Source organism: Varroa jacobsoni, unplaced genomic scaffold, assembly GCF_002532875.2.
Source record: "Varroa jacobsoni isolate VJ856 unplaced genomic scaffold, vjacob_1.0 scaffold_497, whole genome shotgun sequence".
NCBI classification, from domain to species: Eukaryota; Metazoa; Arthropoda; class Arachnida; order Mesostigmata; family Varroidae; genus Varroa; species Varroa jacobsoni.
This window is the reverse complement of record NW_019213399.1, coordinates 153,991-168,989: the sequence shown is the minus strand read 5'-3', so window position 1 is coordinate 168,989 and position 14,999 is coordinate 153,991. Positions and strand designations below refer to the sequence as shown.

Sequence of the window (14,999 nt, the reverse complement as noted above, 5' to 3'; positions counted from 1 at the left end):
AAAATGGAGGTATATTGCCTGTAGACTGCGATTTCTGAAGTCTAAAAGGCCGCCATGAAAAAAGACAAGCAAGTAAGGGACTGTCCGTCCGTCTTTCTTCGTCTCACTCCTTCTGTAAGCGGTAAACTGCTAGCAGAGCTGTCAGTGGCAATTTGGCTCGCAAGAATCCCTAATGCTCGTGCAAATTTCGCGGGGCTCCAGTGAAGGGAACGCTGTTGCTGCCACAGACTTCTAACACAGCCAAGTGATCATAGCTAAACAGACGGATGGATGCTGAACGATCCCGTCATAAAACGCAAGCAGATACTACAACGTTGTGTAGGAACAACATTAGCTGAACAGTAAAGCTAGCTCTGTTATTGCTATTGTTATTCGTGTATGCGATCAGTGATCGACCACAGCGTTAAATACGGCTCTTTTGGCCTTGATTTGAAAACGACGTATGAGCGAGGCCAATGTTACCGGACGTACTTGCAACATTGCTGGCTCCGATATCTCGGTGGTTCGCCCTAAACAAAGAGTCCGATGATCGATGGCCAGCCTACACGAATCTGCCAGGCTCTGATGGATCAATCATGAGTCCCATGACATATGTATGTTATTACTAACATAATGAGCTGTTCACTTAAAGCTTCTGTGTAAGAGAAAGTGAAAAGACTAGTGATACAAAATTGCAATTGAGTAAATATAGCTATGATTGCTACCATGGACCAATTTTATTGATAGAATAAAACTATAGTTTTCTGTAGTAATAATTACCACTTGTCACTTGTACTCGACATGTATTGAGCGCCTGTTCTATTATAGCAAGCAGGGTTTCTGTTATATGATGGTCCCGTGACTAATTTTGTCACCCGAATCTTTGTAATAGAGGCACCCATAAACGATCATTATTGCACTGGGTTTTAGTGGCCGACTTCACCAACGTTCTTGTCAGGCCGCAATCGGACCACCAAAGCCATCTGTGTCTATTGCTAAAGACGAGTTTGTTGTTTCATCTAGTTTCGAATAGGTACGTTATAGACTGGCGCAGTATATCTATGTAGATTTTTGCAATTGAACTAACACATAAACTGCCAAAGCTCCGGTCCGAAATGGTTGCTGGCCCCGCTAGCAACGGTTATCACAGTCAGAATGTATTTTGCAGGACGTGTTCGAGTAGTGATACTTTGAAGTGGCATAGTGAAGGAAATACGGGCAGCCACGGCATCAGCCATTGCCATAGCTATGCCTTTATGATGTGAAATATTGTAACGTGCAATTCCACGCTACATCAATAGGATAAAGATGGACGTTTTTGAGGGACATGCGCTTGATGTGCTACGCGACTACGACTGGCTGTGTTAGCTGCGTGAAGCGCGAGCGAAATGAAATTTGTTTGCAATTCAAAACTCCACCTACTCACAACCACCATCAGCGCCATGAAAACTGTTCCTAGGAGCGCTGTTACTGCCTCTCCTATCGTGGGGTTGTGGTTGTTGTGGCACCGTGAAGAAATATCCAGCGCAACTTGGACTGAAGGCAAAATGGAGTAGGGAAGTGGGAGTCCGGCTGGAGGGGGACAGCAGTAGGCCGAATCGCCCAGGGAAGTTTCACCTCCTATTGGGTACATCCACCGCGGAGGGAAATGGCGACGCCGGGTGTGTACGAGGGTTGAGGGGGTGGGGGAGCATGGTCATCATTCCTGGCTCGCTGTGGACAGGAAGTAGTCCAGCAGCGGCCCACTACTAGATATCGTAGTCAGATGGGTGAACTTAAGAGCAAAGGTCAGATGTTCGCGCCAGATGGCCTCCATCAAAGGCTCGTTAACAGCCATACAGCCGGGAGACGATAGCACAGGCCCTATACGGATGACGGCAGAAACGTCAACGATAACATCTACAGCGGCGGCATCGCCAATATCAACTGCAGCAGCAACAGCAGCAGCAGGCGCTGCTCCTATGTTGCAGACTACTTGCTATCATCGCTACTACCACTAGCGAACGCTGCTGCAGAAGCAACATAAACAGCGTGGAGTGACATCAATTCTAGTGCCTGCTGCCCTTCCGTATTTCCCTTTTCCCTTGTACTTCAACGCATCTCCCGACAAGACCCATAGCAACAGGGAAACGGTAAAGGGGTAGTCGATAATATATACATAGACACATCTCGGAACTGCGAATCGAAGATGGACATTTCTCTTTGGGAATAGCTAAACTGATGTCCGAACAAGATAACTGCACGATTTACATATGCACCAGATTAGCGTTTGTTCTCTCCATCTATCATAGCATATGGACAGATACGAGTATATGCCTCAGTCATTCATCGCGCAATTTTCTGATTAAGAATTAAAGCAGCAAAGCTTCCCGATATTTTATTGAATTATGAAATAGTACGCATGTAATAATTCAGCTTGAAACACAATAATTTTATCATCGGCGTGTGTAAATTCCAAGATATATCAGGCCCAGCAGAGAACGATCGTCTTGGAAAAAAAACTAGGATCAGTTATGGTTTGATAAAGCTTTAGCTGAGGCCCGAGGGGGATCCAGTGTAACAGCGCAGGACCTCGTACGGTAAATTTTTTTCTTGCTTTTTAGAAGACTTGCTCACGGGGCAACGCTTGAAGCCAGCTCTTGAAGTTTTTGAGCCACGAAGCAAGAGGCAAAGAGAGATTGAAAGAGATGATTAGACAAAAGCGAAAGAAGTAAACACCCACGCAGGTACCAGTACAAAATTGAAGATGACAGTGTAAATGGAGCTGAAATAGAAGCATTGTCCAGGGCAGGTGGTAAGAAGGATCGAGCTTTCTACTAGTGGTGGCAGCAATAGCATGACCAGCAGGATAGTTGCCATCGGCAACAACGAAAAAAATGTCTGTGCAGGATGCAATCATCTTCAACCTTCTTACCTTAAAGCCACCATATTATTGTCAGAACTAACTCCCCTTGCTCTCTAAACTGCACAGACAACCATACCTATAGATGTACGTAAACGCAAGTGTGTAAGTGTCTTGGTATTGTAAAGCAGCGGCTCGTGTTGACAGGAGACGGGATGAGACTTCATGGGGTGCGTAAGGAGCTGCTGGTAAAGGGTTGCCTCTGTATAGCTTGAGTATGGCACGGACGCCGACGGTGTTCAGGGGCCTGCCACCGGGAGACCATTCCTACCATTGCTTGATCTTTGCGAGAGCCAGCTTCGCTTTCCTTCGATGGCGCTGGCTGTCGACGACGTACAACATGGCAGAATAAGCCCTCCTGCGCGGCTAGGTAGGAAGCAGCAGGACTTTGCGAACTACTCGTCACTGTTACCCGCTATTCGGCAGGCTAAGTGCTTTCAGCAAAAGCGAGTTAAGTGGAGAGCGGTCAAAGAGTAGCTTGCAGCTCAGTGGCTTGCAGCAGGTAAAGGCATTCTGCTACCACTGCAGTCTGCCTGAATGGTTCGCTGGTGGATGAGTGACGGCAAATAACGGCTCAACAGGGGTAACGCCAATACCAGCCGTGCTAACCTAAAAAGAGGACTCAGCGGGGTCGAGTTGTCGGGTAATGACGGGCTGGCTGTTGTTGTAGAGGTTTGCAGTGGCTATAGAGTGAGGGTAAATGCTAGGGATTTGCAGCAGGGTCAACGCCATACAGCTCGAAAGAAGCAGGAACCAGACTTGTCAGCCGATTCCCTGTCGCCCGCTCACCGGCCCTTGTTGTTTTCAGTTATGTCCCTACTAGTCGCAGGCAGCAACAACAGCAGCAGCAATGACGCAGTTTCCCAGAGACTTTTGCTCACCCATCGGAACATACGTAACTCCATGCACACCCCCACATTAGTGGACCTCTGAGGAAGCGCATGGGGATACAAGCGGTAAGGTAACAGCCAGAGCACACACAGAACGACGCCGGCTCAACAGCGCCGATCTGCTGAGACAACCACATGGGCGTTCGCAAACAATGCATAAATCTCATCATATATACTGTATTCACCTTTGTTAGGTTGTTCTTAGCAACTTTCAAATATACATATAACAGCTATAGTTGTTCTTATAGACTTGCAGAGCGGCGCCACAATAAACAGAACTTGGAGTATTGCATTAAAAACGTTTCACAAACGATTCTATAATATAATGACATTACACATTCTTATCACCATCCCGACTTTCCTAGAAAATAAACCTGGGCCTTACAGCGCGTCACATGAAATCTATCACAGGGTTGTTAACATTTTGAGCAGACGCAGTCTTCACTGGATTTGTGGAAACTTGATGTGCTGCACTATACGGCACAAGCAAAGTTATGGACCGCATAACGACGTGACGCTTTGAATCAGTGATTCCTGCCAGATGTCATCCTTCATCGTTCCAATGGTGACGAAATTACCATCGATTTTCCCGAATCTCCGTCATGGAGGAAAGAGCGCGAAAAGTTCAAATTCATTCTAACTTGTTCAGTGCAAAGGGGCATGTCGGCAGAGAAGCATAAGAGATTATTTTGTGCTGATTAGTGCAATTTCAACGCGAGGTTCAAGAAGGACACTCCTAGCCGATTTATCTAGCTGATGTTCTGTACGGTCGAGTCTTGCCATATTAAGTTGATGCCATATGCTGCTAATGGAGTGATTTAGGATCAGAGAGAGGTAGAGACGAACAGACGTCGTGAATTCTTTATGAGAGCTGCCGCAATGAATGCCTGCATCCTACATTTACATGCAGTATGAGGCTATAGTCGTTGTAAGGTATGGCCAGCTCTAGATATAAGAATTTGTTGACATATTTTAGGGGAGCGCCTGATATGACCGGGGCATCTTGCCTGCCTGTCTGGATTTCATCGCATCCGTTTTTGTAAAGCTAAACAGAAATTCGCGGTGGTGCCTTCAACATAGCAAGGGCTTCCTGTATCTCTGTTTTGCTATATCTGTAGACGACTAAGTCGTCTGCACATAGGAGCACCTTCAGAAGATTTCTAACCCCACGAATACCCTTGGGTAGGTTCTTCAGCCGCAATGAGAGAATAAGAGGGTTCAGATTGTCTTCCTGTGTCTAGTGTAGTTTAGTGGTTTGAGAGAATGGTAGCAATTCATAGAGCCCATCGTCGGTCGTAACCTAGTTTTCTCGAAATGTCGCTGCTATCAAACCAAGCACGTTTACGGTGACTCCTGCCTCTTCCAGGGTTGTTAATACTGCATCCCTATGTATGGAGTCAAATGCTGCTTTGAAGTCCACAAATACAGAATACGTGAATCTATGCAAAACCCCTGTCCACTCCGCCACGAGCGTCTAACATGTAGTGGCCGCTGGGCGCTCCTTTCTATACCAGTATTGCCCTTTGGGAACTGCTCATGCACTTCCTAGGAGAACAGCCCGTAGTAGATGCTCTCCTTCGCGACAGCCATGACGCGGGCTGCGTTGCTAGGTGATGACCAATAGAACGCTGTCTCTCCAACGGAAAGTCAAAATTGCCGAGTAGAGACATTCATTGAGTAACGCTGTCCAGCAGAACGTTAGAACTAGCGCGTTTGTGAAGTGTTCATTTCGGTTGTACGGTCAACTCCCTGTTTCTTTGAGGAGTAATTGTTTCTCCTGCTGTTCTAAATATTTTGTACGCTACTAGGCGTACGTTTTTCTGCGTATTCACTTGAAAAATGCAGCCAAGACCTAACAGACAGCTGAATTTTCGCCAAGAGTCTAAAAGGGTTTTGCGCTTTTCATGATGACCGCATGCATCGGCATGTACGTACGGGTCACTGTAGGGGGTTTATAGAAAGCGTGCGTACCTCCTCTCACGTCCGTTTACTGCTTTCAATTGGGCTTGTAGTAGTTTAGTCACTTGAACTCATGCCATCTATACATTGTTGATGCCTGCAAACGCATTAGGTTAAGATGAGTCGTTTTGCACCGATGTGCCTCGGCTCTACGCCAGTTCCTAAGAGCATTTAAAGATTACGGAGCCACCACGTACGTGACTGGTCCACTAAAACGTTCTAACGAAACTTACAACGTTTAAGTTTGCAGCTGTCTATACCATTCATTTTCATCGATGCTTCTTTGACTCGATTGCAACGGTCTTAGCCCTTTGTCTGCCTGTGTTTGTATTGTTGCACTTCGCCAAAAAGCTGGGCTAGTTTTTCCGGTACATACAGGGATTGCAAAAAATGCAGCAGGCCTCCTCGGCAAAATTCGCCCCTGGCCTACTTATACAAGCTGAGGATAGTAAACTGGAAGAGGGGTGGGAAGGCAAACCGAGAGACAACAACCGGTCGCTAGTATTAGCACCATGAAACGACTACGAGGGGATTCTAAGCGAGATGAAATGGATGTAGCAGCCGCTTAGAGATTAGAGGAGCAATAATTATCACAGTTTATTGTAAACCTACAGCAAAATTTGCCGAGCATTATGATATTGGTAGGACGATTTATATCACTAATAGGCACTGTGCACGTATCCATACATATGAATATGTGCACAACTGTGCATAAGCAATATATGTTCTATTTACTGGGTGCCGAAGGGAAGTAACACACAAAAAATGATAACAGGAAAATAATCCACTACCGAAAAGGTACAAGACTTACAGTTGTCTAGAAAAAGGGTGTATCTAAGCTATGACAACACATAAACCATATATATGGTAAATCTATAAGAATACAGAGGTATGGACGGATAATTTATAGCGTCGATGATCTGCTATAGTATTGGTTAAGGCATAGCTTTTTTGCACGCTGAACCTACCTGATTCAGCCGCTGACCCTGTGGACTGCGATGACTGAGAGCTGCATTCGCTAACCGAACGTCTTTTGAGGCAGCTTCCGGCTGTGGCTGTGGTCGTCGATGGCGGAGGTGATTCGTTCCCGCAGGACGAACGCGGGGGCGTCAATAGTTGTGGTGCAAATGGCGACGCTGGACTACGCGGACTGTGCGGTGACCCAGAACCGACAGACGTGGAAGGATGCCCTGCATGCGTGGGATGACTCTGACCGATCACCAGGCTGCCCATCTGGTCTCGCAGCCGCTCTAGATAGCGCTTCTTGCGAAGCAGCTGGTCACGGTGAATACGGTGCCGCCGCTCCTTTTCTTCAAGTGACTGCAATACAATATTGAATGGAGATATTGGCCACAGGTTAGGATAGTAATGAAGAAATTAAATATTTATATAGCTACATGTGCTGATAATCAAGTATGATAAGCTTATCAGAAGAACAGTTAGTTTTCGGCTATTAACAGCTGTTAGCAGATGACGTTCCATGTCGGACAAATCATGTCCCTCGATACGCTTCCTTCATATGTAGATAACGGTTCAAAGAAATGCTACATTAGGTATTAATACAAGTGTTGTCGCTACAAATTTATGAGTTAGAAAACTCATTTATCAAATTCTGAGTGCCGGTATTTACCATAAAGGTAATATTGATTACATAAAAGTGGCCGCATTCGTGTTCACGCTGAACATAGCGTGCATTGAAGTAAACTATCCTGAGACAACCCATATTTTTTATTCAATGGTTTGCAATATTTTCATAATGTCACCCCGGCTAAGGTGTCACGCTACGAGACGAAGAACGAGACACTGAAAGCTCAACTCGCCGTAACGGCAAGATTACTCACAATTGAGAATGATACAGTAAGAGAAAAGGAGAAGAGGGAGAGACAATCGTTCGGAGATTCAATGACAGAGGGGACAGAAGGAAGATCGATGGGCGGTCATGACCACAAACGAAGCCGTAGCCAGCAGTATTTTTCCGAAAACACCTCATGAAGGCTGCAATATAAGCGGACGTCAGCACTGCCACCGCCATTCTAGTCTAAATACCATGCGTTGGGCAAAAATTGATATTTCAGCTAAATTAAATTTGTTAATTAGTACATAGCCTCGATGATAATCAAAGCAATGACGCCAGCAACAATAACACTTGTTGTTGTTGCTCTTGTAGCAACAACATCAACAATAACAACAACAAGATCTTGAATGGTCGAAAACAACTCGGTGCGAGACAGCAACAAAATGTAATGGCCAAGACACTGTCTTGTCGAACGAATGAAATTCTTTTCAAATCAGCTACTTTTTTAATATAAGTCGATTTTAAGTTTTAACTAAGCGAAGACGTTACTATTTCAACTTAGGAATACATGACGTTTCCTAGCAGCAGCCGTAATAACGGGAGGGCAATGACGAAGTTACGACGATAAGGAATAGTGCCCGACCCCGCACTTGCGCTCTCCAGCGATTGCCCTCAGCGACGTCTTTTTTTGCTTGGAGACAAAAAGATAAATGAAATATCCATTTGTCTCTTTTATGCTGCGTCGTCGTTGTCGTCTTTGCCATTAGTGGTGTTGGCGTTCTTGGTGACGGTAAAGATAAACAATGTCAATACCTCTTTTTATGCCCTTTTATGTAGCCTTCGTTTACTCATTTGTTCGCAATATTGCTACTACAGCTGGCGTCGTATACGTGTCATGTATCACAGATGTACGTATATGTATGTATGTATGTACGCTTGATACATCGACGAGGCGCCAGTTCTTACTACAACGAAATAGTACTTGAAACACACATACACAAATATTAATTATAATGTGTTCAAAAAGGACCCATAAACATGAGCTCTGTCAAATATTAAAACCTGACAATGTCTGTCAACTTTGCTTTATCTTACTGTTTATCTATTGTCTTTTTCAATCTTTGGCTCATACGAGCGCCATCATCAGCATAATAATTATAAAAAAATAAAATGCTTGTGTACTCCTTGTTGTTTTTTGAATTTAGTTTTATTACTAGCATTTCCTAGAGATGACATGTTTGTGCTTCCATCTATTATTGGCATGTGGGTGACCGGTCTCCTAGCGTTCAGTGTACCCATGGCGGATGCGTCGCCACCGTTGCTGTTGCCCCAACGCTATCATCGTACTGCTGCTGTTTATCAATCCTTGCCAAATTTTATCTATTACGTAGATATCTTTAACTCCTACTATTGCTTCGCAGCTTCGCTCCATATGCTCATCTCGTCGCTTTCTATTTTGTCCGATAGAAGGTGTCACAGAAGCACTAGTGGTTGCATTCACGATGGTCCTACAAAGCGGTGAAACGGACAGATAGCTTTGGAGGCATACCATCGTAATATAGCCAAGCTAGGCATTAGTACTGCTGGCTGGGCACGGTGTAGAAGACGCTGGCCTACTGGCGTGCCACGTTGCTGCCTCCGCCACCCCAGCAGCAGCACAAAATGATGATCGCTCGGTTCAAGCGCTTATTCGCTCAAAGAGGCGGTTACTCCGTCAGTCAATCAGTCACCATCTATCTACATAGTCGTTCAATTATCGTTCGTTCATTCCCTAAACTAGCATTACCAACCGCTTAAATGTTTCTCATTAGCACTCAGTTGTTAGGCAAATTGCCCAGTTGTCGGTGCGTTGTCCGGCTATTTCCATATTCATATTTCCAGCAGCGGCCTCGAAGCGGCGACAGTCGCAGCAGACATTCTGACGCTAGTACGGCCCATCAAGCTGATAGATAACAAGTCAAAGCCGAAATACGGTCTATTGCAATTGGTAGTGTCTACATTGAACCACCTTGTTGTTGCTGGTGTTGTTGTTTTTTGTTGTTACTGTTGTTGTTGTTGTTGTCAAGATCATCATGGCCGGATATCGTGGGCTGGTGTCCGACAGTGGGGTGGCATCAGTCGGCTGACGGCTGTGACTGCGGCAGCTACATGTACATAGCGATGAGACTATGGTCTGCTGACGACCACACTGATGGCGGCCTCTTTGCGTCCGGCCATTGCTTGCCACGAGGGAAAACGGAGCGCACCTATCTTTTTGGGCTTGTCCCTAGTATCCGTGTAGGAGTACAGAATAGGAGATTAAATGCTACGCGTCCCTTGCACAAATTCCACGACCACCCCCCTGCGGCCGTCAAAGGTAAGCCGATAACCACGGTAACAACAGCGATGATGACGACAACGTCGACGGGATTAACACGTAGGGCGACATAAGTTTATGAAGAGCAACAGCGAGACATCGTAAACACAGACATACGACTGGATAAGAGTACAAAGCAACGTATGTTCTGTGCTCTTCTGTCTCGTTCTGAAATTCAGAAGCGTATGCAGCGAAACACAGCCGGAATGCCGGCTGTGGTAACACTGTTGCTTCTATCGTTTTGATTATTGTCTCTCCGTCTCAAATACGACCGTCGTTCGGAGGCGTCATCTTGTTGGTGTCTACTGCTTCACAGCCGTTTTGACGATGTTTATTGCAGTCAAACGCCGTTATCCTAGCTAGTTTTGTACACTTTTGTTGAATAAAAAGCTGGATAAGTGCAGGGCGTCTACACAAAAACTTAAGCAACTCGATTGTTTCGTATTGAATATTATATATCATTGTTTACCCAGGCTATACGACAATTTTTTAATTATCATGCATAATATAGAAAACGTACACGTTGATACTCTATTACAATCCAAAATGTTCTTCCAATGATGTTGTTCCAAAATGAAATCGGAATACATCGGTAGTATAGCCAAGTATAAAATCGTCATCTCCATTACAAATGGCCGTGGAATAAAGGATACGTACGCCCATATATCTAATACGTGACACACTGCACTCAATCAATTGTTACTATTATTATGTGCATATTTTTCCTCATTTATGCTCGGCCGGGGGTATCCAGTTATAACCAGTATTAATTATATTACAATGGTACAAGCCAGCTGTGTTTTTGTACGCTCAAAGCAAAACAAAAATAGTGTACTAACTTGTACTCCCCCACATCCGCGAATCGCTCTGTCTGCTATTACACATAGACAAGTAAAAACATAAAAAAAATATGAAAGATACACGTGTGTATCTATATATATATATATATATATATGAGTGCACACACGTGTATCTTTCATATTTTTTTTATGTTTTTACTTGTCTATGTGTAATAGCAGACAGAGCGATTCGCGGATGTGGGGGAGTACAAGTTATATATATATATATATATATATATATATATATATAACATATGTAGGCAATAAGGGTCCCGCACTGTTCTAGCCAAAAAAACTGATGGTCTGTCTCCACAAGATGATGCCAAGCAGATCAAAGCCGATGAGATCAAAGTTAACGGTAGCGATAGTAGTAGAAGAAATGTGCTAGCGAGCGTCTTTGCGTTTTCCAACAACAACAGCAGTGCAGCAGATATCCGGCCCCTGGCCGTCCTCCGTCGGCCATGTGCCGGCAGAGCATCGATTGAGATCACATTCCTCTAGTGCCCCAATGCCCCATACCCCCGAGCGGCTATGCGGAGGCTCCCATGGCACGACACCCCCTTCCGATATGTACAAAGAGACAGAGACAAGGCAAGGTGCTGTCGTCGGCCAGGCTCCGCCTGTTCCTGTATCACTTCAGTGTCGCTTCCCAATCTCCTTTATGACTTGACGGCCCTGTATAGCTAGTCGTTTCATGCGCGTGGTCGGAAGGACGAATGATAGAACTCGTTCTATGCTGTATGTACTTCTGCGAATGAATGTAGATACGGAGACAAATGTATCGGGCTGATCTCGATCGAACACCAGACGCAGACGGCAACTGTTGCAGGGGTCACACTGAGATTGGGAGACAATGCTATATAGCATTGTCTATGCATGGGAAGTAGGGATCGAGTCGAGTTCCTTAAGTTTGTATCATAACCGGACTATGTAGCGCATATTTCTTCGGCTTTTACATCGTTATGCCAATTACATACCGCCCTTGTCGTTACGACGAAACGAGTAGTAGTAGTTCTATTATACAATATCTGCTATTTGATGTTGGGTATAAACAAGAGCGTAAAGGAGAATTTTTTCTTTGAACTACGGACGCATCAGACTTTGAAGGTTGTTGACGTTGAACTATCCTATTTACGTGTTCGTATTAGATTAGTTAAGTGAAAAATGGAAAAAGCAGCTAAAGATGTCTAAAGCAGCACGGACAAAACCTTCAAATAACAAATACGTAACAGTTCTAAGAAGAAGGTTCTTGTTTGTCAGAGCTGGTAATACCCCTAGACACGAAACAGACACTTGAAATCAAAGTGTAGTACGCTACATACATAAAATAACAGGTAGAACGTAGTAAAGTATGATCGCTATGAAGAAGCTTGGTTCGATTCGAAAGCGAAGGGGAGCAATATGCGGCGGATTATCAGGTCGACATGTGTGTTTTAACGTCCGTATACGTTGGCTGCGTCTTGTGCGTCGCGTAACTTAGTTTTACTCAAGAACGATGAGAACGTAACGGGATCGCTTCAGAGCAACGCGGAGCTAATGGCGTACTTTGTCATCTGCACTCGGTTAGAATAGACAAATCAACAATATAGACCAACGGAACTTCGTCACTATCTGTATATCTATATGTATCCAACTGTTCAGGCTAACTTGACGTCATCGAAATAAATGATAGGCTTTCTGCAAGTTTGAGGGCAGACGGCTCTTTGTCGAAGCAGGAACATGACAAAAGGTGTCTAAGGACAAATAAAAATTTTAATAATAGGACTGTGTGACTCGTTAATGCTGGTGACGTCAGGTCGCTATACAATAGTAATAACAAATAAGTTTACGTGCTTGAGTGAACTTTACATACATTAGTTGCTGGCATAATATTTGGCCATTAGCTAGGTAAGTTGTTAAGGTTTCTATTAATTTTGCGGACGCCACATTTAGTAGCTGGTAGGGCACTGACAGTTAGAATTGTACGACTTCTTTCCGCTATGTAATTTCGATGTAGTTGTAATTTTTACTGCACGAGAAAACGTAGTTATCTTGATTCTCAGCACGTTAAATACCGCTTAAAATAGATAATAGTGCAGTACCATTATATAGTCTAATGCCGCTATAATTAAAGGCCCGCCCAACTTCGAACAGAAGAAAGAAGCACCAAATAATATAGAAGATACCACCAATACACTCATATAATGAATCGTCGTTGGCCTATCGACTGAACGGCGCCAAATATCGTACCGCACGAGCGCAGTCGCCTGTTCGGCACGATCAACCCATTGAAAAAATGTATCCATTTAGGATAGTAAAATGATCCTGTTAGATCTGTCTAACGAGGGCGAAGTTAGGTATCTATTATTTACTAGTTCGTCCTCTCCCGTGAAGATCGGCTGTTTCCCTCGTAGTTCGGATATAGGAAGATGCACGTACAATCCATAGTCGCAGCGGTTTCGGCTAATCGTACTATTGTTTGTTGCGCGCAGCGGCAGAAAATGTCCCCGCCATACGGATAGAAAAACAAAATACGAAGGATGATCGTACCAGCCATGAAGTTCGTACGAGGAGAAGCGTTATAGATGGCCGCCAGCTCTGTTCTCACGGATACCTGCTGCTACACATAAAGCTTTTTCCATCGTAGATGAAAAAATTGCTTGAGTCGTGCTGTTAATTGCGACATCATAAAATCGAATTTGGCGCAATTTGATACAAACTGGTGTGCGATATGTATTTTCGTTTCTATAAATATCTGTTTAATATGATCTGCCTGCCTAAAGTGGCTCGTTAGAAGGAGAGCAATTAGGGACAACGATCTTATATGGGTTATCATCTATTTATATTTAGACTTGAACTCATTACAGCCGGCAGTTAGCTTTTCAATCTGTCAACGGTTTCGTTGCTGACAACACAATCGATTACTCAATCCACCGATGTAATAGCAACCGTGTCCTATGGGCGCTGGAGAACATTAATTGTAAGTCTCAATTGATCGTTCGTAATTATCATCATCGTACCAACAGGACAACAGTCATATTTGCTCCCCATTCAGCTGTCCCCACCATCCAACTAGCGGCAAAAAACCGCCAGAGCCGGCCGTTGCCTTAAGTCAGGTCAATTTAGCCACACTAGCGGACGCGCTGACTACGGCAATCACAGCAACAGCAGCAGCACCAGCACAATATCAGTAGTGAGCACCAGGCATACCCGACCGTAGATTGCCGGCAAACTACGGAAGATGCTGGGTCGCAAAAGAGGACTTCTACACGTGAATAAGGTGCGCAGATGGTAGCTCTCTAACAACAACAATTCAAGCCAACTGTAAATTCAGTTCTACAAACACGAGCCATCTCGGCGATTTATTCGTTGTCTCTTTTAGTCGATGAAAGCCCACGAAAAATCCCTCTGCCCACTCTTAGGCAACTTAGCGTTCTGGCCACTCGGTCCTGACTAGTTAAACTTGTGCGGGTTGCTCTGACAAATACCCTTGCCGTTACTGGTATATGCTATATAATACGGTGGCCAGTTGACGAACTGTTTGGCTCATTCTTTTGCTGCTGCCGTTGCCGCCGCCACCGTGGTGGTCGCCGACAGTAACCCCAATAGGTATATGGATAGATGGGCCGGTAGGGTGGATGCCAGGACAGACGGGTAGCAGAACTGAGCAGAAATCAATATCTTGTTACAGCTGTTGAGACGATAGGTTTCTGCGGATGGATGCACGGACGGGCACGCTGGTGCGACAGACTGAGCGGACTGACTGGCCGGGCAGCTGAGCCTCGGTGAGTCGTGAGTATAGAGTATATATATGCTCTATACCCACGACTCGACTAGCAGTATTGCGATATTACTGATAATGATGGCAGTAGTTGTGTTATCGAGATGTAACTGAGCATAGCCGGACGAAATGTGTTTAGGCAAAGAAAAGGAGGCTGGAGCCAGGAAGAATAGGGTCTACTGGTGAGGCCCCCCGGAGTATTGTGCTGCATCGTAGGAGCTTGAAGGCTCATTGGGGACGGTGCAGAACCAAGATGCGAGGTCGGTATGTAAAGTGGGTTCACCCTGGCAAGCCTATACGAGGCCTTTTTCGGATGCGATAGCGAAAAGGACAAGCAGCCTAACAACCGTCGGCTGGTTCGTCAGTGTCTCCTCACTGATCGCATATACCAAGGCGCCGTAACCCCTGCGAAGCGGGTTCGTTATCCCTTCCTCTCCAACAGAAAGTAGCGGGGCCCTATCCCTACCATCCTCTGGATCGTCTTACACTCGGAGAACGACGCTTGGCCCAAGGCGCTCG

General features: G+C 45.0%; 1 protein-coding gene across 1 annotated transcript in view; it reads right to left on the bottom strand.

Annotated features, from left to right (window-relative positions):
• LOC111260958 (uncharacterized) overlaps positions 1-14,999 on the bottom strand; it is a 153,173-nt gene that overhangs the window by 40,892 nt on the left and 97,282 nt on the right. The window contains exon 3 of the mRNA XM_022834086.2: positions 6,699-7,050. Coding sequence (XP_022689821.1) covers positions 6,699-7,050 — 352 coding nt within the window. The remainder of the gene's footprint in view (positions 1-6,698; positions 7,051-14,999) is intronic.